This window comes from Ranitomeya imitator, chromosome 5 (genome assembly GCF_032444005.1).
Source record: "Ranitomeya imitator isolate aRanImi1 chromosome 5, aRanImi1.pri, whole genome shotgun sequence".
In the NCBI taxonomy this organism is placed as follows: Eukaryota; Metazoa; Chordata; class Amphibia; order Anura; family Dendrobatidae; genus Ranitomeya; species Ranitomeya imitator.
In genome coordinates this window covers 261,702,990-261,729,488 of record NC_091286.1, presented here as the reverse complement: position 1 = coordinate 261,729,488, position 26,499 = coordinate 261,702,990, and the positions used below count along the sequence as shown (strand labels likewise).

Sequence of the window (26,499 nt, the reverse complement as noted above, 5' to 3'; positions counted from 1 at the left end):
TTGATGTAATTTAGTGTGTGTATTTTATTGCAACAATTAGCTTAAAAATGTAATTTTTCAGTTTTGCTTAACCACTATGCAATTGTTAAACATTTTAATGACAATTTATCATCAGGGTTTTAGTTTAGTTTAGTTTTAGAGCAGCATGATGTAGAGGCAGATTCCAGGAATGTGACATTTGCTCAGCAGCTTGCTGAAGTTACAATACAAATTGTGTTTTATCAACAGGAGAGTATCACTGCAGGACCAGGTGACCCTGGTCCATTGATTAGCAGGATGGTGAAAAGGCACAATGTACACAGAAAGCTGAAAATCAGGTGTGGTGGGGGTTATACACACCAAACAGCCCAGTAAGTGACACATTGCTGAAATCAAGCTCTCTGACCCAACATTACCAGGTTTCCTAGCCTCCTGGCAGATCCCCTTTAAAATGTAACCAACAAATAAAGTAGCACTCTGTGCTTGTTCGTTATGTTTGAAGATGGTTACTCTTAGTAAGCACCTGTTCAAACCTGATTTCTGTTCGGAAGTGATGGTCAGTCTTTTGATATTAATATACGTAGCCCCTGTAAAGTATAGGCATGAAAGACGCAAAATAATATCTTTGAATTACCCATTCTTCATGTTCAAACACTTAATGACATGATTGTGAATTACTAATGGAGCAAAACCAATATTATTCTAAATTAGATATCTCATCCATATCAATTGACTCTCATTGTTGATTTACTGTTCAATAAATATTCAGTAGATAGACAATAATTGTATGCCATCTGGTATGGTTGGCGGAACGCACAGAATATAAATATATGTAATAATAGGTGCGTTCGCAACCCGGGGTCCACCGTGCAGGAGAGGAACCTGCTGCTAGCAATTGGCAGCGCTATATGGCGGTATTAGCAAACTCTGTTACTTCACAGAATCGCTAGGATAGGGAAACGCTGTGCCCTGTTAACCTCACAGAGGAACACAGCTACCCAACAGAGCAAAACTGTGGTCATGCAGTCAGCATAGCATACAAACATCTCCTCAGCGGAGGTGCCGGTATTCTAGGGGCTTATTTCAGCTAAGACCTGAATCCAAACATGCAAAAACTCCTCACCGGAGGTGCCATTATTCTAAGGGCTTACTTCAGCCAACCCTGACCACATGCAATTGGCAGTAGGGTTGAGCGACTTTTCTTTTTATAGGATCGGGTCGGGTTTCACGAAACCTGACTTTTTCAAAAGTCGGGTCGAGTGAAATTGGCCGATCCTATAGAAAAGTCAGGGTCGGGGTCGGACGAAACACGAAACCCAATGCAGTGCATTGGGTTTCTAATGGTTCCCAGGGTCTGAAGGAGAGGGAACTCTCCTTCAGGCCCTGGGATCCATATTTAAGTGTAAAATAAAGAATCAAAATAAAAAATATTGATATACTTACCCTCGGACGCGCCCTGGTTCTCACCGGCAGCCTTCCTTCCTAAGAATCAGCGCCTGAAGGACCTTCGATGACGTCGCGGCTTGTGATTGGTCGCGTGAGCGGTCACATGGGTGTCCCGTGACCAATCTCAAGCTGCGACATCATCTAAGGTCCTTCAGGCGCTGATTCTTAGGAATGAAGGCTGCGGGTTAGAACCAGGGCGCGTCCGAGGGTGAGTATATACCTATTAGGAATATACTCACCCTCAGGCGCGCCCTCGGATGCTTCCTTCTTAAGAATTAGCACCTGAAGGACCTTAGATGACGTCGCGGCTTGTGATTGGTCGCGTGACGCCCATGTGACCGCTCACGCGACCAATCACAAGCCGCGACGTCATCAAAGGCCCTTCAGGCGCTCATTCTTAGAAAGGAAGGCTGCCGGTGAGAACCAGGGCGCGTCCGAGGGTGAGTATATCAATATTTTTTTATTTTTATTCTTTATTTTACACTTAAATATGAATTCCGATACCGATTCCCGATATCTTAAACATATCGGAACTCGGTATCGGAATTCCGATTCCAGATCAGAAGATCGCCGACCTCATGGCCGACCCCACACAGGGGTCGGGTCGGGCTTCATGAAACCCGACTTTGCCAAAAGTCGGCGACTTCTGAATCTGGCCGACCCGTTTCGCTCAACCCTAATTGGCAGCACTATATGGCGGTATTAGCAAACTCTGTTAATTCACAGAATTGCTAGGATAGGGAAATGCTGTGTCCTGTTAACCTCACAGAGGAACACAGCTACCAAACAGGGCAAAACTGTAGTCATGAAGTCAGCATAGCACACAAACAACTCCTCACTGGAGGTGCCGGTATTCTAGGGGCATATTTCAGCCAAGACCTGAATCCAAACACACAAAAACTCCTCACCAGAGGTGCTGGTATTCTAGGGGCTTATTTCAGCCAACCCTGACCATATGCAAACATGATCACACAGTAACAAGGCTCAACACATAGGTTGATACTAGTGCTGTGCAGCCATGCAAACCTTTTGTAGCTGTAGCAGACAGGGACCTTCCTGGTGGTCCAATAGGAGCTGCTACAGGACCTGAGCATGTGACCCCAAGACCTTCCATGGGAGGTCGTCCCATGGGCATGCTCAGTATGGGAAAAGCAGGACTTAGTCCCAGAAAGACCTGCTCACTGCTGAACATTGCTGGCTACAATGACAGAGCCTGGAAGGGCAGTAGTAACCAGTCGTCCAGTATCAGCCTGAGCCAGACACTGGGACCGATTTCTCCACTGAGAAGGTTCCACTGCGGCTGGAGGAGAATGGGAGACCACAGCAGACGTGGTTTGAGATTCCCCCTGTGCAGCGGCAGGAACTCGACACCTAACACCATTATAAAGACAGTATTTTATGTTTTTGGGTAGTAGTCAGAGAATTCAAAAATGAAAAATAATACAGGAAAGGAAAACAAAATAGCAAATATAGGTTCTGAGATGCATTATTTTGTCTTGTTACCAAAGTCCTACCCAGACTTTCGCTTGCGGACTCATGTCATAGTAATGTTCCACTATTGGCTCCTGCTTTCAAATGACAAGGTTACAGCTCAAAGTTCAGAATTGGAATCAAAGCCCTTTGCAGCAACATTTACAAGGAAGCAAAGATATTTGGATACTTGTCCTAATGAAGTCATAGTACAATGCTAGCTTACCTTTAATAGTTGGATGTATTGCTTTCTTAGGCTTTTCTTTTTCTAGATAAAATTTGAAAATCCAAAGAAACATATCAGAATGAAAATATTTTTGTTATGTATTTCTGAGTTATGGTTTACCTATCTGTCATCAAAATGAAAAAAAGAACTGTCACACGAAGCTCAGGGTGTCAAGTAATATTTTAATTAGCAGACAAACAGTATACTTTACGCATAAGCAGGAAAACAATTCTAGACAATGGAGCTAAACTTCAAAAAAATATTTTCTTAATAGAAGGCTCAGAAACATATTTTATTTCCAAGTTCACTGAAAAAGAAATTTACCATAAAATGTAACCTTTATTAAATATTCTTAAATAAATCGTCAAAAAATTGACATGTAGTCCACTCAAGTATTTCAAATGCTGATCAAACTGTACATCACTCAGGAAAGGACTAACATAAAAAAGAACTGACATAAAAAAGAAGTGCAAACAAAATACCCTCAGTCACATTTGCTAAAATAATATATTATATATTAATATGACATAGCTCATATGTATTTCTACATCATTAATAATTCACAAATCCTGAAATCTTGTCTCCGAGTGTTTTGTAATCCCTATAGCAGACAACTAATCAGGAGACAGTTGTTGGCAAAATTAGTATTGTGGGGTTGTACAAAAGACTCTCATAAAATACGTGTAAAAACAATACTGTATGACCTTACTATAGAATAGATGAATAAGCACGGCCTCTCGAGAAGATATATTTAAATCATTAAACAACAAGGGAATATAAAGAGGTGACATTAAATACTATTAGAACAGGGGTGGGGAAACTCAGTTCCCAGGGCCATTCACGGCCCTCGATGACCTTTTATCAGGCCCCCGAGCAGATTCTCAGGGACCGAATTCTTGGGCAGGGAGGGCCATTTTGATTACAACCAGCTCATTAATTTCTTCTTGTTCTGTTTGCACACACGCGCAGTGTTCACTACTGAACACTGAACTGAACTGAAGGGCATGTAATGAAAGATTACCTCCTGAAACCAGTGCCAGAATCAGGATGTACTTTGTGGGCGGAGTTTGTACGGCCCTGAAGGATGGTATAAATATCCAAATGGCCCTTGGCAGAAAAAAAGATTCCCCACCCCTGCATTAGAATATAAAAAGACATTTAATATGGATGTGGCAAAGGCAAAGGCAAAATATTTTATTTTTTTATATATTTATCATACTTTTGATTATATATATATCTATATATATATAATTGTCTAAGGGTTTTTCCGTCTGTCTGTCCTGGAAATCCCGCATCTCTGATTGGTCGAGGCCACCAGGCCTCGACCAATCAGCGACGGGCACAGTATCGACGTAGAAATCCCGCATCTCTGATTGGTTGAGGCCTGGCGGCCTCGACCAATCAGCGACGGGCACAGCGACGATGATGTCATAAAGGACATAGACATCCCGCGTCTCTGATTGGTCGAGGCTGCCAGGCCTTGACCAATCAGCGACGGGCACAGCGACGATGATGTCATAAAGGACATAGAAATTCCATGTTTCTGATTCAGCGACGGGCACAGTATCGACGTAGATGTCATAATGGTTGCCATGGCGACGATGATGTCATAATGGTTGCCTTGACCAATCAGCGACGGGCACAGTCTGCCGCGAATTCTGGAATCATCATTGTCCATATACTATGGGGACATGCATATTCTAGAATACCCCGATGCGTTAGAATCGGGCCACAATCTAGTATATATATTTATGTTATTATGTGTTTATGTCTACTACATGTGTTTTTGATATCCCTTGTGGGGGGGTTCCTGTTGTTAGTTGTCCTTTCGGGGAGGTGGGAATGTTTGTTTATATGGATGTACTATGCTATGTGCCCTGTACTAGGGTCCATAATTTTTCTATGGGTTATATTAGCATTATGGGGTTATATTTATCCATTCCCTTTTCTTTTCCCTCCTTGTTGGTTCTTTTGTTTTATCCCTTTCTTATTTTTTCATTTCTCCCCTTCCCTTTATGTTCACACATATATATTCTTTTATTGTTTCCTCATTCACCACTGTTTCGCGGGTCCATTCACCGCTGCGGCGCCGCCTGTACGCATGCGCGCTTGGTGCCGTCACTCTCGGCGACTTGCGGCGTCTCTATGCTTGAGTAGTCGCCATGGTTATGGCGACGCTCATGTATGACGCCGCTGCCGCTTGGAGTTTCGGATTCCCTGGCTGACGCCTGCGTCACTTCCGGCTGGCGCCGCAGCTGTCATTGGCTTCCTGCTATTTAAACCCCGCCGTCCTGACCATTAGACACGCCCCCTGACGAAGGAGCTTGCAGGCTCCGAAACGCGCGTCGGGTGACCAGCGGACCGGACCCAGGGACACCGGAGTACTTCCCCCCTTTCTTGAGAGGTAATATATATATTGGCTGAGCGGCCGCTAGCCCATGGAGTTACATTTAGACTCTCATTATATCTTGTCAACCTTGACTATGGGGGGATCTAGGTAGGTAAGGTTTATGGTGCATCTTTAATTCTCTTCCCCACTTGGTTTTCCTAGGGATGTGTATGTGTTGTTGGGCTACAGGTACTTATTGTATTAAACCCTGTGTGGTATACATTATTATTATTAGCACATTGTAGTGCCCACATCCTAGGACTAGTGTTTAATATTATTTTATGCCCCATACCCTTAGGATTGATATTTATACTCTGGTGTCCTCTCCTCTATACGGCCATCTTTTATTATTAGGAGTCTGTGTCTCCCCGTCCGCTGACACAATCACACCTCTGTGCGGTGTCTCGCACCATGGTCCCACTTTGTACCATTTATGTCCTAGTTCTTGTCATGATTTTTTCTATGTGCAATATTTTATATGTTCAATAAAATTATTTATAGAATTGAGTTTCCAGTTCTGGTCGTTTTATGTGGTTTCCACACCTCTTCTCATAACTAGATTGTGGCCCGATTCTAACGCATCGGGTATTCTAGAATATGCATGTCCCCGTAGTATATGGACAATGATGATTCCAGAATTCGCGGCAGACTGTGTCGCTGATTGGTCGAGGCAACCTTTATGACATCATCGTCGCCATGGCAACCATTATGACATCTACGTCGATACTAGGGTTGAGCGACCTTTACTTTTATAGGATCGGGTCGGGTTTCACGAAACCCGACTTTTTCAAAAGTCGGGTCGAGTGAAATCGGCCGATCATAGAAAAAAGTCGGGGTCGGCCGAAACTCGAAACCCAATGCAGTGCATTGGGTCTCCAATGGTTCCCAGGGTCTGAAGGAGCGGAAACTCTCCTTCAGGCCCTGGGATCTATATTTAAGTGTAAAATAAAGAATTAAAATAAAAAATATCGCTATACTTACCCTCTGACGCGCCCTGGTACTAACCGGGAACCTTCCTTTCTTCGAATCAGCGCTTCCAGGACCTTGCGGTGACGTCGCGGTGACGTCGCGGCTTGTGATTGGTCGCGCGGCCGCCCATGTGACCGCTCGCGCGACCAATCACAAGCCTCGACGTCACCGCGACGTCACCGCAAGGTCCTGCAAGCGCTGATTCTTAGGAAGGAAGGCTGCCGGAAAGAAGCAGGGCGCGTCCGAGGGTGAGTATATTCCTATTAGGTATATACTCACCCTCGGACGCGCCCTGCTTCTTTCCGGCAGCCTTCCTTCCTAAGAATCAGCGCTTGCAGGACCTTGCGTGACGTCGCGGTGACGTCGCGGCTTGTGATTGGTCGCGCGAGCGGTCACATGGGCGGCCGCGCGACCAATCACAAGCCGCGACGTCAACGCGACGTCACCGCAAGGTCCTGGAAGCGCTGATTCGAAGGAAGGAAGGTTCCCGGTTAGTACCAGGGCGCGTCAGAGGGTAAGTATAGCGATATTTTTTATTTTAATTCTTTATTTTACATTAAATATGGATTCCGATACCGATTTCCAATATTGCAAACATATCGGAAATCGGGATCGGAATTCCGATACCACATTCAGAAGATCGCCGACTTCATGGCCGACCCCACACAGGGGTCGGGTCGGGTTTCATGAAACCCGACTTTGACAAAAGTCGACGACTTCTGAAAGTGGCCGACCCATTTCACTCAACCCTAGTCGATACTGTTCCCGTCGCTGAATCAGAAACGTGGGATTTCTACGTCCTTTATGACATCATCGTCGCTGTGCCTGTTGCTGATTGGTCGAGGCCTGGCGGCCTCGACCAATCAGAGACGCGGGATGTCTACGTCCTTTATGAATTCGTGGCAGACTGTGCCCGTCGCTGATTGGTCGAGGCAACCTTTATGACATCATCATCACCATGGCAACCATTATGACATCTACCTCGATACTGTGCCCGTTGCTGATTGGTCGAGGCCTGGCGGCCTCGACCAATCAGATTCGCGGGATGTCTACATCCTTTATGACATCATAGTCGCTGTGCCCGTCGCTGATTGGTCGAGGCCGCCAAGCCTCGACCAATCAGAGACGCGGGATTTCTACGTCGATACTGTGCCTGTCGCTGATTGGTCGAGGCCTGGCGGCATCGACCAATCAGAGACGTGGGATTTCCAGGACAGACAGACAGAAAGACAGACAGATAGACAGACAGACAGACGGAAAAACCCTTAGACAATCTATATATATAATTGTCTAAGGGTTTTTCCATCTGTCTGTCTGTCTGTCTGTCTGTCTGTCCTGGAAATCCCACGTCCCTGATTGGTCGATGCCGCCAGGCCTCGACCAATCAGCGACGGGCACAGTATCGACGTAGAAATCCCGCGTCTCTGATTGGTCGAGGCCACCAGGCCTCGACCAATCAGCGACGGGCACAGCGACGATGATGTCATAAAGGACGTAGACATCCCGCGTCTCTGATTGGTTGAGGCCGTCAGGCCTCGACCAGTCAGCAACGAGCACAGTATCGACGTAGATGTCATAATGGTTGCCATGGCGATGATGATGTCATAAAGGTTGCCTCGACCAATCAGTGACGGGCACAGTCTGCCGCGAATTCTGGAATCATCATTGTCCATATACTACGGGGACATGCACATTCTAGAATACCCGATGCGCTAGAATCGGGCCACAATCTATCTATATATATATAATTGTCTAAGGGTTTTTCCGTCTGTCTGTCTGTCTTTCTGTCTGTCCAGGAAATCCCGCGTCTCTGCCTCGACCAATCAGCGACGGGCACAGTATCGACGTAGAAATCCTGCACCTCTGATTGGTCGAGGCCGCCAGGCCTCGACCAATCAGAGACGGGCACAGCGACGATGATGCCATAATGGTTGCCATGGCGACGATGATGTCATAAAGGTTGCCTCAACCAATCAGCGACGGGCACAATCTGCCGCGAATTCTGGAATCATCATTGTCCATATACTACGGAGACATGCATATTCTAGAAAACCCGATGCGTTAGCATCGGGCCACAATCTAGTATATATACAGTATATATATATATATATTTTTTTTTTTTATTATTATTATTATTATTATTTATATTAGGGAAGCTAAATTTTATTTTCATTTTATCATTAATATTATTATTTAAATTTTATTTATATATTAATTTTATACTTATTTAAATTTTTTACATGCTTTTAGTGATCAAATGTTTTCACCAAGCCATTCCTTGCAGCCATTTCTTAATTTGATCTATTCCTAGGAAAGCTGTTCATGTAAATATATGCCACCTAGCTTTTGAATGAATTGATACAACTATAGTAGCAAAAGAAGCCAATGGCATAGGAGGAGGCAATTTGCTTCCCTCCCCCCAACACTGGTCATAGTCACTGCTCATTGCTACTTATAGTTTGCAGAGTACATCAACCGGCAATAATTTGATTGCTGCACTCTGCACATTGTACGTAGCATTGTGCTTTGACAGCATGTGAGGCACCAGGTCTGAAGCAGTGGCTTTTTCCAGAGGTGAGAACAGTTTAGGCAGCATACTACTGTTCTACTAATTCCAGGCTACTTGAGCTGTCTTTTCTACTAGAAGAGGCAACCATCATAGTCCTGGTGCCTGACCTGCTGTCACAGTTCACTGCTACTTACACTGTGCAAAGAGCAGCAGTCAAATGATTGCTATATACTCCACTTTGTAAGTAGTGTTGAGCACGAACAGCACATTACTTTTTCCAGAGGTGAGCACAGTTCAGACAGCCTACCATTGTTCCACTAATTCCAGGCTACCTGACCTATTGAAAGAGGTGACCGCCGCAGCCCTGCTACCTCACCTTCTGCCACTGATCTCTGCTATGTACAGTGTGAAGAGCACAGCAGCCGGCATTGTTTTAACTGTTGCGCTCTGAACACTTTAAGTAGTTGTGACTAATGGAAGTTGTAACTCAGCGCAACTAGTAGGACTACAGTGAAGAGGTGCTTTGCCCAATCTACAGCTGTGAACTATACTCAACAGGAAATGTGCAAGTGTCATGTACTAAGGACAGGTCCCAATGGCTGAGAAAAAATAGTAAAACTAAACTATTCTATTTAGTAATTTTACACTGTATTAAATTAATAATGTAAACATAATTAACAATTATTAATTTAAAAAAGGTGATCGATCCATTTTATGCTTTTTGCATTTATGAGATTTTGTAAAAAATATTTTAGATTAAGAACATATAATATTATTTAGATACATTTAATATGTGACCATATCAATGTATGGAGTGCTGAGAATAGCAGTAGTACACAAGTAATCGGTATTCCCCAGTGGCGATAAACCACATTCCGTGCATGCACTTGGCAGCCAGCCACTAAAGCTCATCAACTTTATAGTACCTGCAGTACATAAATAACTCTACAGTTGTTCTGCAAAATGTTATTTTATGAGCGTTAGTGTAATAAGAAGCCTTCAGCAGTAACTAAAGCTAAGCATTTCACATACTTGCTCTCTTCACTTTCACAAATTTTGCTGCAATAATAAAAAATATTAGAAATAATATATTTAATTTATGCAAAATGTGTTGAGTTCTTAGACTTCTAAATTCATAGTTCTGTGTAAGCAAACAACTCATATTGCAAGTATTGCAGAATTCAACTTTAGGTAGAACTGCAAAATTTACCAACATATACATTTCAAAGTGTATAAACATATAGACTATTTTTAGGATAGCTAACATTTGAGTATGGGTTTTGCAAAATGTTCAAAACTGCTTTATCGGAAAGATTGAATCTAAAAAGTGGAATCAAAATGTTTAGAAAATTTCCAAACATGCAGTTTCCAGAATGTGCATATATTTACGAATGGAATGTGTTTTTAGAATTAGTAGCAGACAGATATAAGTGAGCATTACAGTAGATTTATGTAAACATCTCGATCTACTTAGGAGCTGTAGATTCTCGATTTTTCATTATCACCGAATGCATATTTGGAGTAATTCAAAATTTGGGGTAGAGAGAATGCCCTAACATTGAAAAAGGACATTCAGGAAATCAGATTTTATATTCTTTAGATATGAAGCTGCTTGAAGTGGTTTCATAAAGGCCTCTTCAATAATCTCGATTTTCCATAAAAACAATATACAGTATTTTATTCCTACCTTCTTTTACTGGGGAAGGCGTTTTCTCTTTTTGCTTCTCTTCTGTAAAGCATAACAAGAAACAACTAAAATATACATTTATTGTTTGCTTAAACTAGAAATCTAATTTGTAACATGAAAGCATTTGCAGGTACACTACAATGAAAAAGAAGTCATACCCTGTTTTATGTTACATCCAAACATTGAACTACTTTTATTAGGATTTTTTTTTATCCATTAACACAAAAGTAGCTAGTATTTGAGAAGTATAGAAGAAATGATATATGGTTTTCTAAATATTTGAAAAATATAAATCTGAGTGATTTGTATTTGTATTCAGCCTCATTGAGTTGGTACTTTTTAGGACCACCTTTTACTGCAATTACTCCAGCAGGTCTTTAGTGGTTTGTGTGTATTAGCTTTGTACGTCTAGAGGCTGACATTTTTGACCATTCTACTTTGAAAACTAGCACTAGCTCAATGTGATTGGATAGAGGGTATCTGTGAACATCAATTTTCAAGTCTTGTCACAGGTTCTCAATGGGATTTAGGTCTGGACTGTGACTGAACTATGCAAACACATGAATGTACTATGATCTAAACCATTCCATTGTAGTCCAGGCAGTATGTTTAAGGTTGTTGTCCTGCTGGGAGGTGAACCTACTCTTTTGCAGCCTCTAGCAGGTTTTCCTTCAGAATACCCTTGGATTTAGGCCATGTGCATACATACAGAATTTTTCGCGTTTTTTTCGCGTTTTTTAACTATAAAAACGTGATAAAAACGCGAAAAAAACACGAAAAAAATGCTTACATATGCCTCCTATTATTTACAATGTATTCTGCAATTCTTGTGCAAATGTTGCCTTTTTTTCCGTGAAAAAAATCGCATCGCGGAAAAAAAAGCAACATGTTCATTAAATTTGCGGAATTGCGGGGATTCCGCACACCTAGGAATGCATTGATCTGCTTACTTTCCGCATGGGGCTGTGCACACCATGCGGGAAGTAAGCAGATTATGTGCGGTTGGTACCCGGGTGTGGAGGAGAAGAGACTCTCCTCCATGGACTGGGCACCATATAATTGGTTAAAAAAAAGAATTAAAATAAAAAACAATGATATACTCACCTTTGATGTCTTCCTGCCTCTCAGCGGTGCACGCTGCTGCTTCCATTCCTATAGATGCCGTGTGAAGGACCTGCGATGACATCGCCGTCTTGTGATTGGTCGCGTGACCACTCACGTGACCGCGACGTCATGGAAGGTCCTGCACACACACCATCTATAGGAACGGACACCGCTGAGGAGATCGGCTGTCTGCGGGTGAGTATTACCATTTTTTTATTTTATTATTTTTAAACATTCTATCCTTTACTATAGATGCGGCATAGGCAGCATCTATAGTAAAAAGTTGGTCACGCTTGTCAAACACTATGTTTGACAAGTGTGACCAACCTGTCAGTCAGTTTTCCAAGCGATGCTACAGATCGCTTGGAAAACTTTAGCATTCTGCAAGCTAATTACGCTTGCAAAATGCTAAAAAAAACGGGAAAAAAACGAAAAAAAAAAATGCGGATTTCTTGCAGAAAATTTCTGGTTTTCTTCAGGAAATTTCTGCAAGAAATCCTGACGTGTGCCCATACCCTTAGCTCCATCCATCTTCCAAACAACTCAAAAAGCTATACTTTGGTCTCATCTAACCAGGACATATATTTCCACATGATGTGTCCCTTACATGGATTTTGTGCAAACTGGAAATGGGACTTCTTATTGTTTTGCTTTCAAAAATGACTCTCTTCTAGCCATCCATCCATAAAAACAGATTTGTGGTGTATATGACTAATAGTTGTCCTGCAGACAGATTTTCTCACTTGAGCTGTGGATCTCTGTAGCTCCTCCAGAGTCACTTCTGGCCTCTTGGCTGCATCTTTAATTAGTGCTCTCCTGGATTGGGATATCAGTTTAGGTGGATGACTATGTCTTGGTAGGATTGCAACAGTGTTATGCTCCTTCTATTTCTGCATGATGGATTGAACTATGCTCCATGACATATTCAGCGATTGAGCTATTTTTTAATAACCTAACTCTGCTTTCTGCTTTACTCTTCTCTACAACTTTATCCCTGACCTGTCTGGTGTGTTTCTTGGTTTTCATGATGCTGTTTGATCCCTAATATTTTCAAACAAACCTCTTAGGCCTTCAAAGAACAGCTGTAGTTATACTGAGAATAAATTACACACAGATGGATTCAATTTATTAATTAACTTACTTTTGAAGGCAATTGATCACTCAGAATTTTATTTAGGGGTGTTAGACTACAGGGGGATGAATAAAAATGTATGTCACAATTTTCAGATTTACATTTTTAAAATATTTGAAAAGCCATGTATCATTTGCTTTACATTTGACACATATTTGTGTTGGCAGATCACATAGAATCCCAATTAAATACATTTAAGTTTTAAGGTGTTAAATTAAAAAATGTTGAAAGTTCACAAGGTTGGAATACTTATTCAAAGCCCTTTACAAAATGCCAACTAGAAGCATTGAAGCAAAGCAATAATAGTAAACACTTCTTTTCCATCAATTTAAAAAAAATAAAACTCTCAATACACTTCAACACATGAATTTTCCTTCTCTGTTAGATTTAAAATTCCCTATTTCTTTTTTTCCAATAAATCGTTTCTGCATAAACTAGAAAATCAAATATAGCCACTAGCTCGCTCCCCACAGAGGTTGCCACAATGATTTACTAGATCACCAAGGGGAAACATGACTAGTTTTCTAACAATATTGGTTGTCACACAGCATTTTATGATCCACACAAAGTATTACTATGATGATAATAAGTAATTTACCATATATACTCGAGTATAAGACGATTCGAGTATAAGCCTAGGGTGGGAAATGCAGCAGCTACTGGTAAATTTAAAAAAATAAATAAATACCAATAAAAGTTAAATTAATTGAGACATCAGTAGGTTAAATGTTTTTGAATATCCATATTGAATCAGGAGCCCCATATAATGCTCCATAGAGTTCATGATGGGCCCCTTAAGATGCTCCATACAAAACACGCCCATATAATGCACCATAAAGTTCATGATGGGCCCCATAAGATGCTCCATACAAAAATATGCCCCATATAATGCTGCACAGAGGTTAATAATGGCCCCATAAGATGCTCCTTATTAAAATATGCCCCATATAATGTTGCATAAAGATTAATGATGGCCTCATAAGATGCTCCATAGAATAATATGCCCCTTATAATGTTCCATAAAGGTTGCTAGCCCCATCAGATGCTCCATAGAATGTGCCCCATATAATGCTTCATAAAAGTTAATGGCCCCATAAGATGCTCCATAGAATAATATGTCCCATATGCTACTCCATAAAGGTTGATGGCCCCATAAGATGCTCCATAGCATAATATGCCGCATATACTGCTCCATAAAGGTTGATGGCCCCATAAGATGCTCCATAGCATAACATGCCCCATATGCTGCTGTTGTGATTAAAAAAAAATGACATACTCACCTCTCATCGCTGGGTGCCAAGTGCCGGGTTCCTGAGCAGATGGGGACACCGGCATGCTATGGGGGCCAGGTTTCAGAGTTGCCGCTGGCTCAGGTCCCCAACACTTGTGATATTCACCTGTCCCTGCTCCACCGCCACACACCGCTATGCCTTCCGGCTCTCTGCAGTGACTGTACAGGCAGAGGGCGCGCACTAAAAATGTCATTGCAACCTCTGACCTGAATGTCACAGCCAGAGGATGCGGGAGACACAGCACTGCAGTGGAACGGGAACAGGTGAATATCACATGGCTCACCCTCCCCCGGTCCTTACTCTCCTGGCGTGATCCCTGCTTCTCTGATGGTCTCCAGCGCACCGGCAGCTTGTTCCTGTGTTCAGCGGTCACATGATACAGCTCATTAAAGTAATGAATATGCACTCCACCCCTATGGAAGGGGAGGCGCATCGATATTCTTTACTTTAATGAGCGGTACCACGTGACCGCTGAACACAGGAAGAGCTGCAGAAGCCAGAGACCATCTGAGAAGCAGGGATATGCAGAGATGCGTCAGGTGGGTGTGAGTATGATGTAACAGCCGCCGCTCCTGCCATTCCCCCTCCCCCACCGACCCCTGCACCAATGAAAAGAGCATAAGCCGAGAGGGGCACTTTCAGACTAAAAAAAGGGCTAAAATCTCTGCTTATACTCAAGTATATACGGTAAATGTCCCTTTCCCTTTTTGTCTCATGGTATTAGTAGTCATTTTTGACACTAATTCATCAAAATGGTGCATGAAATTTATGAATTTGATGCAAAGTAAAAATTGGGCTCTTTTACTGTCTTGAACTGTTTTTGTGACTTTTGCCACCAAAAATCATACCGAATTTTGCCAGAATTTCGACAATACAGCAGGGGGAGCTAGACTGAACTTGCAAAAAATGTTGCGACTTTTTAAAAAAATTGAAATTCATGAATCAGGCTAAAACATCTGGAATTACTAAACTCTGTTAACATATCGTAAAATAAATAATAAAATAAAAAAAAAAATGTTAAGCACATAAAACATAGATGCCAAAATGGTTGAAAATAGAATAATGAATTGGGAGCAAATAAAGAAATGGCGCAAAACATATAAAACTCAACAAAAAACAGGTGCAAAGGCAATGACGAATTAGGGCAAAAATATTACATGTAGTGGACAATTCAAGAACCAATATTCGGTTGCTTGGAAGCAATCCAAGCTTTGCAATCAGAGAACATCAATCTGAACTGGTTTACATATAGATTACTTCATAACTCGAATGAAAAAAACATAATTAGAAATGATAAACTATCAGCAAGGCAATGTTTTATTCTGCATGTATCTGACGCAAATAATGGCTCAGATCTGCATTTTTATTTCAAATTTTTCCTTAAGAGGAACTAGAAATAGGAATCTAAAAATGCTGATGTTGTTATATGTTTCACATGGCAGAGACCAAATCCACCCTGCAGACCCTACGGCAAATAATGGGATCTGTCAGGTAATGGTGCTTGTCTTACAGAAGCCAATAGAGAAACGTGCATGGCGATACACTATGGTACATTAATATACAACTACACCTTGTACTGTAATCTTCACAACTGCCCATTGATAGTCAGTGAACTACAACAGGTAGCATCTTTCGTAATTTATAGCCAACTTTGTGCATAAAATTTTGTGATTTTTAAAGCAGATATGTCAAAGAAGTGTCATAAATACAATGTTAAAGGGAATCTGCCACCAAGGTTTTGCAAATTCATCTGAAGCAGCATAATGTAGAAAAAGAGACTCTGATTCCAATGATGTGTCACTTAGTTTAATAGGTGCAGCAGTTGTGACACAATCAGTGTTTTTAGATGTAGTATGTAACAGAGCTCAAACCTAAGCCTGCCCACAGCACTAAATCACAGCTTTCAATGTACATTGCATATTGACAGTGAGCTGCCTATCAGAGGAGGGGGCGTGGTCTGTCTAGCGGTCACGTGAACTGTAGTCCAGGCAGTGAGTCTCCAGGTGAAAAACCCTTCATTGTATGGAAATAACAGCACACAGCCTAATAAGTTACACATCGCTGAAATCTGTGTCTTCAGATTACATAGCAAACACCTGTCGACAGATTCCCTTTAGGTAATTTGCTCCATCATGTATAGGCATGCCTAGTATCTATAATCCTAATCTGTCTGCAGTAATTTGCATTCACAGAAAACTAACAGTTTTCAGAAGTCAGCCTCTTTGTTAGTATGCACTGAGCCTTAAGTAGTGAAAAGCTGTACAGCACATTGCGGAGTATTGTTGACATACTTGTTTTCTTCAGTTTAGTAATCTTTGCTGGAGAAAAAACGCATATTAGCATGTTACTTGAACATAGCAAACATATAAATATACCCCAAAACAGCAGGCTGGTTTAGATGATACATTTTTGATACACATTATGTCCAAAGACCTTTCAGATTGCTTACAAAATGATGAGAAACGTTTATGTGTCATTGATTTAGAACACTAATACATTTAAAGACTATTTAGTCTTGCTCTCATTGGTGAAGTATATGAAAATTAATATGATCTTTGAAATCCTCTGTAAACTAAGAAGAATTAGACTTTACACTGATGGCTTGCGCCAATCTGCTGAAATTGAAATTCAGCAGTTTTCTCAAATTCAGCCAAGAAATTTGATTCTCATCAAATTTATTTAATATAAATCAAATAAATGTTGTATGAAAACTTATTATAATTCTTACCCCACCTTTCACCTGTCCCACGACTAGGGATAAACAGACCTGGGTAAGTTCGAGTTCTGGTACCCGACTCGAACTTTAGTCCAAAATTCTGTACAGATTTCTGAACCTGAACCCAAACCCCATTAGAAACAATAGGGACCTGAACTTTGGAGCTGGAAAATCTCTCCCCCCCTTCCCCAGTACTCCGAAAATTAAAACAGACTTCCAGGAGAAATTTGTGTTCGGAGTTAGGCACCGAACACTATTAAGTTGGGGTTCGTTCATCTCTACACTTTGAGTATAGACCCCCATGAGGTCTTCCACACAGCTCCAACAAGCTGCTTTTTTACTTCTGCACTGCACATGATATCATTTTCATTCTTCATTGGAACTCTGGTGATGAGAACCTCTGACGTCAGGTCATGTCACAATATATGCCTCCCAAGGCATTGTCAGCACTGTAACGTCCATTGTAACATCAAAGACCACTAAGTGCAGTGGACCCCGATGCATATCGAAAGTAGAAGAAGAGAACAATGCATGCAGTGCAAAAGAAAAGGCCAGAGGGGGCTCGCGGAAGACCAACCCAACGCTGAAATGACAGGTCAGATGAGTGTCAAAAGCGTCAAAAATGAGAACATGAATGGGAACATAAACTAAAAGCCCAATACATCAAAATATAAAATCTATTAACCAGAATGGTAAATTACATAACAAAAAAATTCAAACACTAGAATTAGCTTTTCTTCAGTTGCTGCAATTCCACAAAAAATGCAATGAAAAGCTATCCAAACATCAAATATAACTCAAAACCATGCAAAAATGTTATCTTGACTGAAAAATTAAAATGTTAAAGTTCTTGAAAAATGGAGATAAAAATACATTTTTTTAAAGAATTTCTCAGTATTTCTTCACCACTTAGAAAAATATATATCATTTTGGTATCAATGTGATCAGTGTAACCTGGATAATTTTGTCAATGAACACCGTAAAAACAAAACCTTTTAAAAAAAAATTGCAGAACTGCATTTGTTTAGCATTTTCATCCCACTTGGAATTTTTATTCCTATTTTCCAGAACATTGAGTGGTAAAAATCGTTGATGCAATCCAAAGTTTCAACTTGTGTTACAAAAAATAAGCCATCATATGTTAGGGCTAGCGGAACGCACCAAATAATAAGATAGATTAAGGTGCGTTCGCAGCCCGGGGTCCACCGTGCAGAGTTGGAACCTGCTGCCAAGTAATGATGGACTATATGGCGGTACAATGTAAATACACACACGGGTTAACTTCCCCCTGTGTGAAGGAAGCGAACCCTGTTAAGTCACAGGGCCGCGGTACCACACACAAGAGCGCAAGCAAGGAGTCACCAAGCTCAGTCCCAAGACTTGGGATCCAAGTCCGACTAGACTACTTGCGCTTGACACCGCTAATGGGGTGTCAGCGTAACCAAAGTAATAACAACAGATGCACGAGAGTGCATGCTGTGCCGCACTGGCGGACGCCACTAACCACCCAGGCTTGGGTCAGGAAAGCACAGTGAAAGCGCACGGCGCCGCTTGGCGGTCACAGCAATAGACGCTGTATGGTGTGTAACGTGCTGGTAGCTAAGTCGGGTGCTAGATAGCAATCACCCACCTTCCGCGAACAGACATCCAATAGGGAGGGGATATTAATGAACGACTTTCACTCAAAACACACACGTTAACAAATGTACACTAGCGCATGGCTGTGCGGTCATGCGCAGCTTATATAGCTGCAGCACGTTCAGGACCTTCCAATAAAGGACCAATGGGAACCGCTGCAGCATCTGAGCATGTGACCCTTGATCTCCAATGGGAGATCTCACCCTGGGCATGCTCAGAAGGGAAAAAGCAGGACTTAGATCCCAAAAGCGTCTGCTCGCCGCTGCCCAGCACTGGCTTCAATGGCAGAAGCAGGCAAAGCAGCAGTAATCCTATGCACAGAGTGAGACTGAGCAAGACGCTGGGATCGACGTCTCTGCTGAGCAGACTCCACTGCAGCTGGAGAAGAATGGGAGACCGCAGCAGAGATTGTTCGAGATTCCCCCTGTGCAGAGGCAGGAACTCGACACCTAACATCATACGTCTATGTAAATGGAAACTAGGTTAAAAAAGTTATTGCTCTTTGAAAAAAACGAAAACAGAAAATCGGCAGCTGAAAAAGGAGTTAAATCATTCCCTAATATTTTTTTACTACATTTGTATGTACATTCAAGAACTTATTCAGGAGATTAGAAATTATTTGAAGAATTCCTTCCTCAACATGCTAAAAAGTTTGAATTTTTGAAGGCAATAAATTACCTTCCAGCTAATTTTTTAATGATAATTTTAAAGGAAACCTGTCAGCAACATACTCACCCTGCTCAGCACACTGACACTGCAGAGCAGAATGTTTTCCAATGACCAGGGGAAATGATTACAGTGCGCTCACTATGCACTGAGCTGACTGTTCACAGCCTCAATATTACACTGATGGCTGGAACTACAGCTTTACAGAAACTAACTCAATTTTCTCCCTGAGGCAACACGGCCAATTAAATTGCTGAATTGTGTTTACCTGCTCATTAAAATTAGAACAGCAGATTAATACCTTTTTATCTACTATTGGATTCCCTTTAACTCTTTCTTGACCTGGTGATTTTTCTTTTTTTCATTTTTTCCTGTCCTTCCTCCAATTTATTTTCCCACTCACGTACCCATATGAAGGCTCATTTGTTTTAATGATCTGTAGTTTTGAATGATATCATTTATTTTGCCAGATAATGCACTGGAAATGAGAAAAAATTCCCAAAAAACGTGATCGTGTTGTGTTTTTGTGTTTCAGGCTTTAATTTTACTGTGTCCCTTGTGCTGTAAAAATGAGCTGGTAACATTAACAATGTTAAAAAAATACAGTATATGTTCAGATTACAATGTACCTACCTTTAACTGCCGGGGGTTCTGGTACTTCTGCAGAAAAAGAGAATAAATTAAGTATAAGTAATCACTGTGCATTTTTCCATTTTCATATGTAAAGTAGAAGAAGTGTTTGCATTTTTATGGAAAATATAAAAAAGTGATTATATTATAATGATAACAAAATAATCATGGGACAATTGGTGCAATAAAAAGCGCATTAATCACACAAAAGAATAATATAAATATTCTCTGCAACTTGATCAGGTTAAGGCTTTTTGAAACAGCGGTAAGCAATGCCGTACAAGGCCAAATAAGCAGCAGCTAAAATTGTGCTGCCCAAGCTGGATCACAAATATACAGTTTTTCATTTACCGTATTTTTCGGATTATAAGATGCACTATTTTCCTCCCAAAATGTGGGGGAAAATGGGTGGTGCATCTGGATGTATGGGCTCTGGCAGTGGTGGGGAGGTGGGGGAGTGGTTTCGGTGGAGCTTCGGGTCACAGAAGGCTGGAACCGGAGGCTCCGGCAAACTCCTGTGCCCTCTGCTAAAGAGAAATAAATATGCACTGAACTCCACGCCCATGGACGTGGAGGGTAATGCATATTATTTTTTTTGGCATCCCTGGAATTAATGGCCCCATCCTGTTCCTGGAATGTTGATCCCATCCTTTTTACTTTATTATTGGCCCCATCCTGTTCCTGGTATCCATGACCCCATCAGGAAAGATTAAAAAAAAAATTACACTCACCTACACGGTGCTCCCCTGCAGCATTCTGCTCCGCTGCCAGTAGCTGCTTAATGCTTGTAAAGAGCGCATGGCAAGGACATCATGCGCTGCTCACAAGCACAGCACAGCTGCTATAATACTCACTGGGACCGTTCATCAGAGATCGAAGTGAGTATCCATTTCTCTTCAGTAGCGCGCACTGTCAGCCGCCTGCTCCCTGCTGGGGCTGGTGGTTACCTGTGCCGATACTTAAGAGAAATTAATATTCTGAATATTCATTTCTCTTAAGTATCTGCACACGTGACCGCCGGCCCCAGCAGGAAGCAGGTGGCTGATATAGCATGCTACTGAAGAGGAATGGATACTCACTGCAATCTCCTATGACCGGTCCCGGTAAGTATTCCGACAGCTGTGCTCGCTCTGCTTGTGAGTAGCGCATGACATATCTGCCATGTGCTGCTTACAAGCATTAAGCAGCTGCTGGCAATTGAGGAGGACGCTGCGAGGGAGCGCCATATAGGTAAGTGTAATTTTTTTGTTTATTCTTTCCTGATGGGGCCATTGATATCAGGAACAGGATGGGGCCAATTATAAACTAAAAAAGATGGGACCAATAATACCAGGAACAGGATGGGGCCAATTATAAAAGAAAAATGATAGGGCCAATCATACCAGGAACGAGATGGGGCCAATTATAAAAGAAAAAGGATGGGGTCAAGCATATCAGGAATGAGATGGGGCCAATTATAAAAGAAAAATGATGGCGCCAATCATAAAAGAAAAGGGATGGGGCCAATCACACCAGGAACGGGATGGGGACAATTATAAAAGAAAAAGGATGGGGCCAATTATACCAGGAATGGGATGGGACCAATTAGAAAAGAAAAAGATTGGGGCCAATCATACCAGGACCAGGATTGGGACAATTATACCAGAATAGGGATGGGACAAATTAAACCAGGACTGTGATGGGGCCAATCATACCAGGACTGGGATGGGGGTCATGCATACCAGGACCGAGATGGTGCCAATCAAACCAGGAAAGGTTGGGCCAGTCATACCAGGATTAGGATGGGGCCATGAACACTGGTATAGGGATGAGGTAGCCATGAATACCAGGATAGGGGATATTACAGTGCAGAATTGACCATTTTTTTCCTAATTTCCTCCTCTAAAACCTCGGTGCATCTTATGGTCCAGTGCATCTTATAGTCCCAAAAATATGGTAATTATCTTTGCCGACAAGCATTTCTGTAATTACATTCCCAGAGATATTATTCTCTGCTGTTCTGCAAGATACAAATATAGTGTAAATATAATTTATTTCAATAAGCTGAAAAAATATACACCTCTTGAGTGTCCAATGTGGTTTAGTCTGGGGCTACATGGCAAGTTTAGCTGCGACAGCCATCATATGACCAATGTTTGCTTGGTGCCACTGCTTCATCTCAGGTCAGGTTCACACAATATTTGGTCACTATTTTACATCGGTATTTGTAAGCCGAAACCAAGAGTGGGTGAAAAATATGAAAGTGGTGACATGTTTCTATTATACTTTCTTCTGATAGTTCCACTCCTGGCTTTGGCTTACAAATACTGAATGTGTGAACGTGGCCTAAGCTCTATACTAGTGAATGGGGTCACATTGCGGCACCTACAGTACTGCAACTGCGACAAGGAAGTCGTAAAAAACAAATTTTAGTTGGATTTGGCTTCGAGTGAATGCTAAAGAAGTGCTGCAGTAGAAAACATAGGCTTTTGACATATATGCTTTTTGTATGGTCCCATGGTAAGGCTTAACTACAATGTGTGCAGAACATACTATTTAACCCTTACAATGGGACCATGCATAAAGCCTTAAGGCTCACTTAACCTAAGTGATATTTGGCTACAATTAAGGTGGTATTAAAAAAAATAATCCTTTGTCAACTGTATAAGGAAATACAGAAGACAAAAGATGGGACAGGTGTTGTAGCAGCGACCCTGGTAGCGGTCTCACTGGCTTCTCGGGCCACAACAGCGGCAAAATCCACTACTGAAGTTGTGCGCTCAAGAGTGGACATCCTGCCCTCTAGCTGCTGGATGTACAGCTATAGTCGCTGCTCATCCGCCATTGCTAGCTAGACCTTGGCACTAGTATACTGTTGGAGTTGGCAGATTTCGCTTAATAGATTTAGTGAGGAAGTGCAATCACAACGCAGGGTCAACCGTGCAGAGAAGTAAAACTGCAGCTAATGGGAACAATGGTGAAGAATGCAGTGAGCGATTGCTAGCTCGCACTGAGTTTCACGTCACTCAGTGAGCAGCAGACGAGGTAGTGTCACTCACACACAGTAACGAAGCTGATGCTCTGCAATAGAACTGTGTCACTCGCACACAGTAACAAAGCAGATGCTCAGCAATAGAGCTGTGTCACTCACACACAGTAATGAAAGATATGACGCTAGACACGATCTCTGTTAACTTCACAGAGGATTGAAGCCCACTAGTGGTGCAGGTAGCATCAGTGGTCAGACAGTCAGCAACTGCACTCAAACAACTCCTCTCTGGAGGAGCCGGAATTCTAATAGCTAACAGCCGAGCCTGAGCACATGCTTACAGAGACCAGTGCCTCTGAGAAACTTTTACATGTACAGCTCAATTCCAGTCAGACAGGACCTTGCCCATGGACTAATAAAGTGCTGCCACATCACCAGAGCAGCTGATGACCGACTGCCAATGAGACGTTGCCACATCATGAGCATGCTCATAGGGCAAACGCTCATCACTGACTACTGCTGGTTACCATAGGCTTGGCTGAATAGTCAACAGTAACCAGACGAAAAGCATGAGCCTGAGCAAGATGCTGCGACCAACATCTATGCTCAGCAGCACCTGCAGCAGTCAAAGCAGAATGGGAGACTGCAGATGCAGGCAAGGCTTGGGATCTACCCCGTGCAGCTGGAGAATCCTGGTGCCCAACATTACCCCCCTTCCCCCGCTAGCATCCCCTCGGCAACATTTACCACATTCAAAAGCTGCAAAAAGCTCGGGGGCACAAATGTGCTCTAAAGGTTTCCAGATCCTATCCTCTGGCCCATAACCCTTCTAGTCCACCCCAAAAAATGTTTTACCATGCACCATCTTGGACCCGACAATGGCATTAATCTTAAAATCATCAGAGGATGTGTCCGAACTCCTAGCCGGAGTCCCAGAAGACCGAGACATATGTATTGACTTTAACAAAGAGACATGGAAGGTGTCCGTAATGTTCATATGTGGTGAAAGGCTGAGGCGAAATACTACAGGATTCCCCTGTTCAAGTAACATGAAAGGACCCAAATAGCGTGGAGAAAATTTAGTGGACTCTACTCTCAACTTGATGTTACGAGCTGACAGCCACACTAAATCGCCAGGGGCAAAGACCTGGGCAGGATAATGATGCATGCCGGTGGAGACCATCATTCTCTGCGATCCCAGATGTCATGAGCCTCCACTGCCCATTCCACCACACTAGGGTCCGATGAAGAGAAAGGCATGGAAACGAGGACACACTGATGCTTATCATAGTTTAAGAGAAATGGCGTCTGACCCGTAGAGTCAGAGATGGCATTATCAAGAGCAAACTCCGCCCAAGGCAGCAAAGATGACCAGTCGTCATGCCTGGCAGACACAAAATGCTGTAACTATATGATCAGAGTCTGGTTGGTCCTCTCCAACAGCCCATTCGTCTTGGGATGGTATGCAGAGGAGAGATTGACCTCAATGCTAAGCAGCCGACAAAGCTCTCTCCAGAACCGAGACGCAAACTGGGGACCTACGAATAATACCGCCAAGGCCAGCACAGATGGCAGGAGCAGAAGAGGGACCATATGAATCATTTTGGAGAAATGGTCGGTGACCACCCAAATAACCCTGTTATCACGAGACTTAGGTAGATCCACTATAAAATCTATCGCAACCATCTCCCAGGGCCTATCTGCAATGGGTACGGGATGCAGCAAGCCTGTGGGTCTCTGCCTAGAAACTCAATTTATAGCACACGAGACACAAGCTTGAACGTAGTCCCAAACATCATGCGCCATCCGAGGCCACCAATAAGACCTCGCCAGAAGCTCAGTGGTCCCCTTGGTGCCAAAATGCCCTTCAAGCTTGGAAGTGTGTGACTAAGGGAGTACCTCCGGCTGCAAGTTAGCACATACATTCTTCTCCCCAGACAAAAAATGGACAGTGAAGTTGAATCTGGAGAATAATAAGGACCACCTGGCCTGGCGCGAATTCAGCCATTGAGCCCTCTGCAAATAGAGCACATTTTTGTGAACTGTAAAGACCTTGAAGGGGTGCTGAGCCCCCTCAAGAAGATGTCTCCACTCCTAGAAGGCCAATTTCATGGCCAATAGCTCCCTGTCCCCGATAGAATAATTCCTCTCTGCTGGTGAGAAGTTCTTAGAGAAAAATAAACAGGGTAGAAAAGTGGGGAATGAACTGGCGGTCAATTACATCTATGCTCGACAGTGGTCAAAGCATGGGAGACCGCAGAGGCAGGCAAGCCTTGGGATCTACCCCGTGGAGCTGGAGAATCCCGGCACCTAACATACATCTTCCCAATATATCCTGCCAACAAAAGGATTTGATGCAGTCAATTCAAATTTATTTAATATTTTTTTGTAAGTTTGATTTTTTTGTAAGGCCTCATTCAGATGTCTTACATTTTTTTTATGGATAAAATACATAACCATAATAATCTATATCGCTATTCTCATGACCATGATTTTATACGGACCATGGATCCATGCAAAACTCATAGAGACATGTCTGTTTTTTTACAGTATCATGGATGACAAGGGACAATATAAGTATATGGGTCAGTGGAACACATGTACTTGTCATCTGTGTGCCATGTTCACAAGTTCAATAGTTGGTCAGTATTTTACATCAGTATTTGTAAGCCAAAGCCAGTAGTGGGTGATAAATACAGAATTGGTGACATGTTTCTATTATACTTTTCCTCTGATTGTTCCACTCTTGGTTTGGCTTATAAATACTGAGGTAAAATACACTCCAAATACTGAACATGTGAATGTGTCCTGAAACATATAGGAGAAGCTTTGTACTGTATTTATTTATTTATTTATCAATCCATGAAAAACGCTGATGACACACTGATGGTAAAAATGAATAAACAAACCATACATTGGCGACACAGTATTCCAGAACACTGAAGACACTGGTACCAATTTTTCATGTAAAAACCTTTAAACATGGATGTGTGAATGAGGCTTTAAACCTAGCAGGTCCTGGAAATATCAGAACATCTGTGATAGATGGAAGCATTGATTACACATTATTAACTAAAGTAAAAATAAATACCGTATTTTGTGGTTTATAAGATGCACTGGATTATAAGACTGAGATCTCATCTCCTAAGATCTTGTTGCCAAGATCTCCATCTGTGCATGCGCTGCCCCCGGCAGCCATTTTCCCGGAGTCCACCACAATGTAAATCATGAAAGTGCGGGGGTCCCGGGCGTTCAAAAAATGTCAGCGAGGCCTCCACAACACTGAACACCCACAGTGTCACACCTCCAAACACCCCCTCATCCCAACCTGTGGCCTGCAGCAACGCGCCACTCTTGCCTCCTTCAGCAGAGACCCTGTGACCCTGCTCGGTAAGGTGTATTCAAATTATAAGACACACACCCCAATTTTTTGGGAAAAAAGTGCATCTTATGATATGAAAAACATGGTATGTACAATGGGGAGTGCTAGTGGAAACCAGAATGTTATTGTGGGGCAAAAATAACTCTCAGGTTTTAAAGGATAGAAAATAAGATGATAAATCTGCAAAGCATTATTAGTAAGGCGGAAGCATTCAACCATCATTTACAGCTGAATATTGATATACTGTACTGTGAAGACATACTTGGTTTCTTCCTTCTCAAAATCTTTGCTGGAAA

At 42.2% G+C, this 26,499-nt stretch overlaps 1 protein-coding gene across 25 annotated transcripts in view; it reads right to left on the bottom strand.

Annotated features, from left to right (window-relative positions):
* LOC138637428 (titin homolog) overlaps positions 1 to 26,499 on the bottom strand; it is a 1,151,517-nt gene that overhangs the window by 624,673 nt on the left and 500,345 nt on the right. For 23 of the 25 annotated variants that reach the window (XM_069726100.1, XM_069726106.1, XM_069726124.1 and 20 more), the window contains 6 exons: positions 26,466 to 26,492; positions 19,857 to 19,883; positions 16,495 to 16,521; positions 10,676 to 10,717; positions 10,021 to 10,047; positions 3,122 to 3,163 (listed from right to left, as the gene is read on the bottom strand). In XM_069726100.1, coding sequence (XP_069582201.1) covers positions 3,122 to 3,163; positions 10,021 to 10,047; positions 10,676 to 10,717; positions 16,495 to 16,521; positions 19,857 to 19,883; positions 26,466 to 26,492 — 192 coding nt within the window. The remainder of the gene's footprint in view (positions 1 to 3,121; positions 3,164 to 10,020; positions 10,048 to 10,675; positions 10,718 to 16,494; positions 16,522 to 19,856; positions 19,884 to 26,465; positions 26,493 to 26,499) is intronic. The other 2 variants (XM_069726108.1, XM_069726107.1) reach the window with 2 other exon arrangements.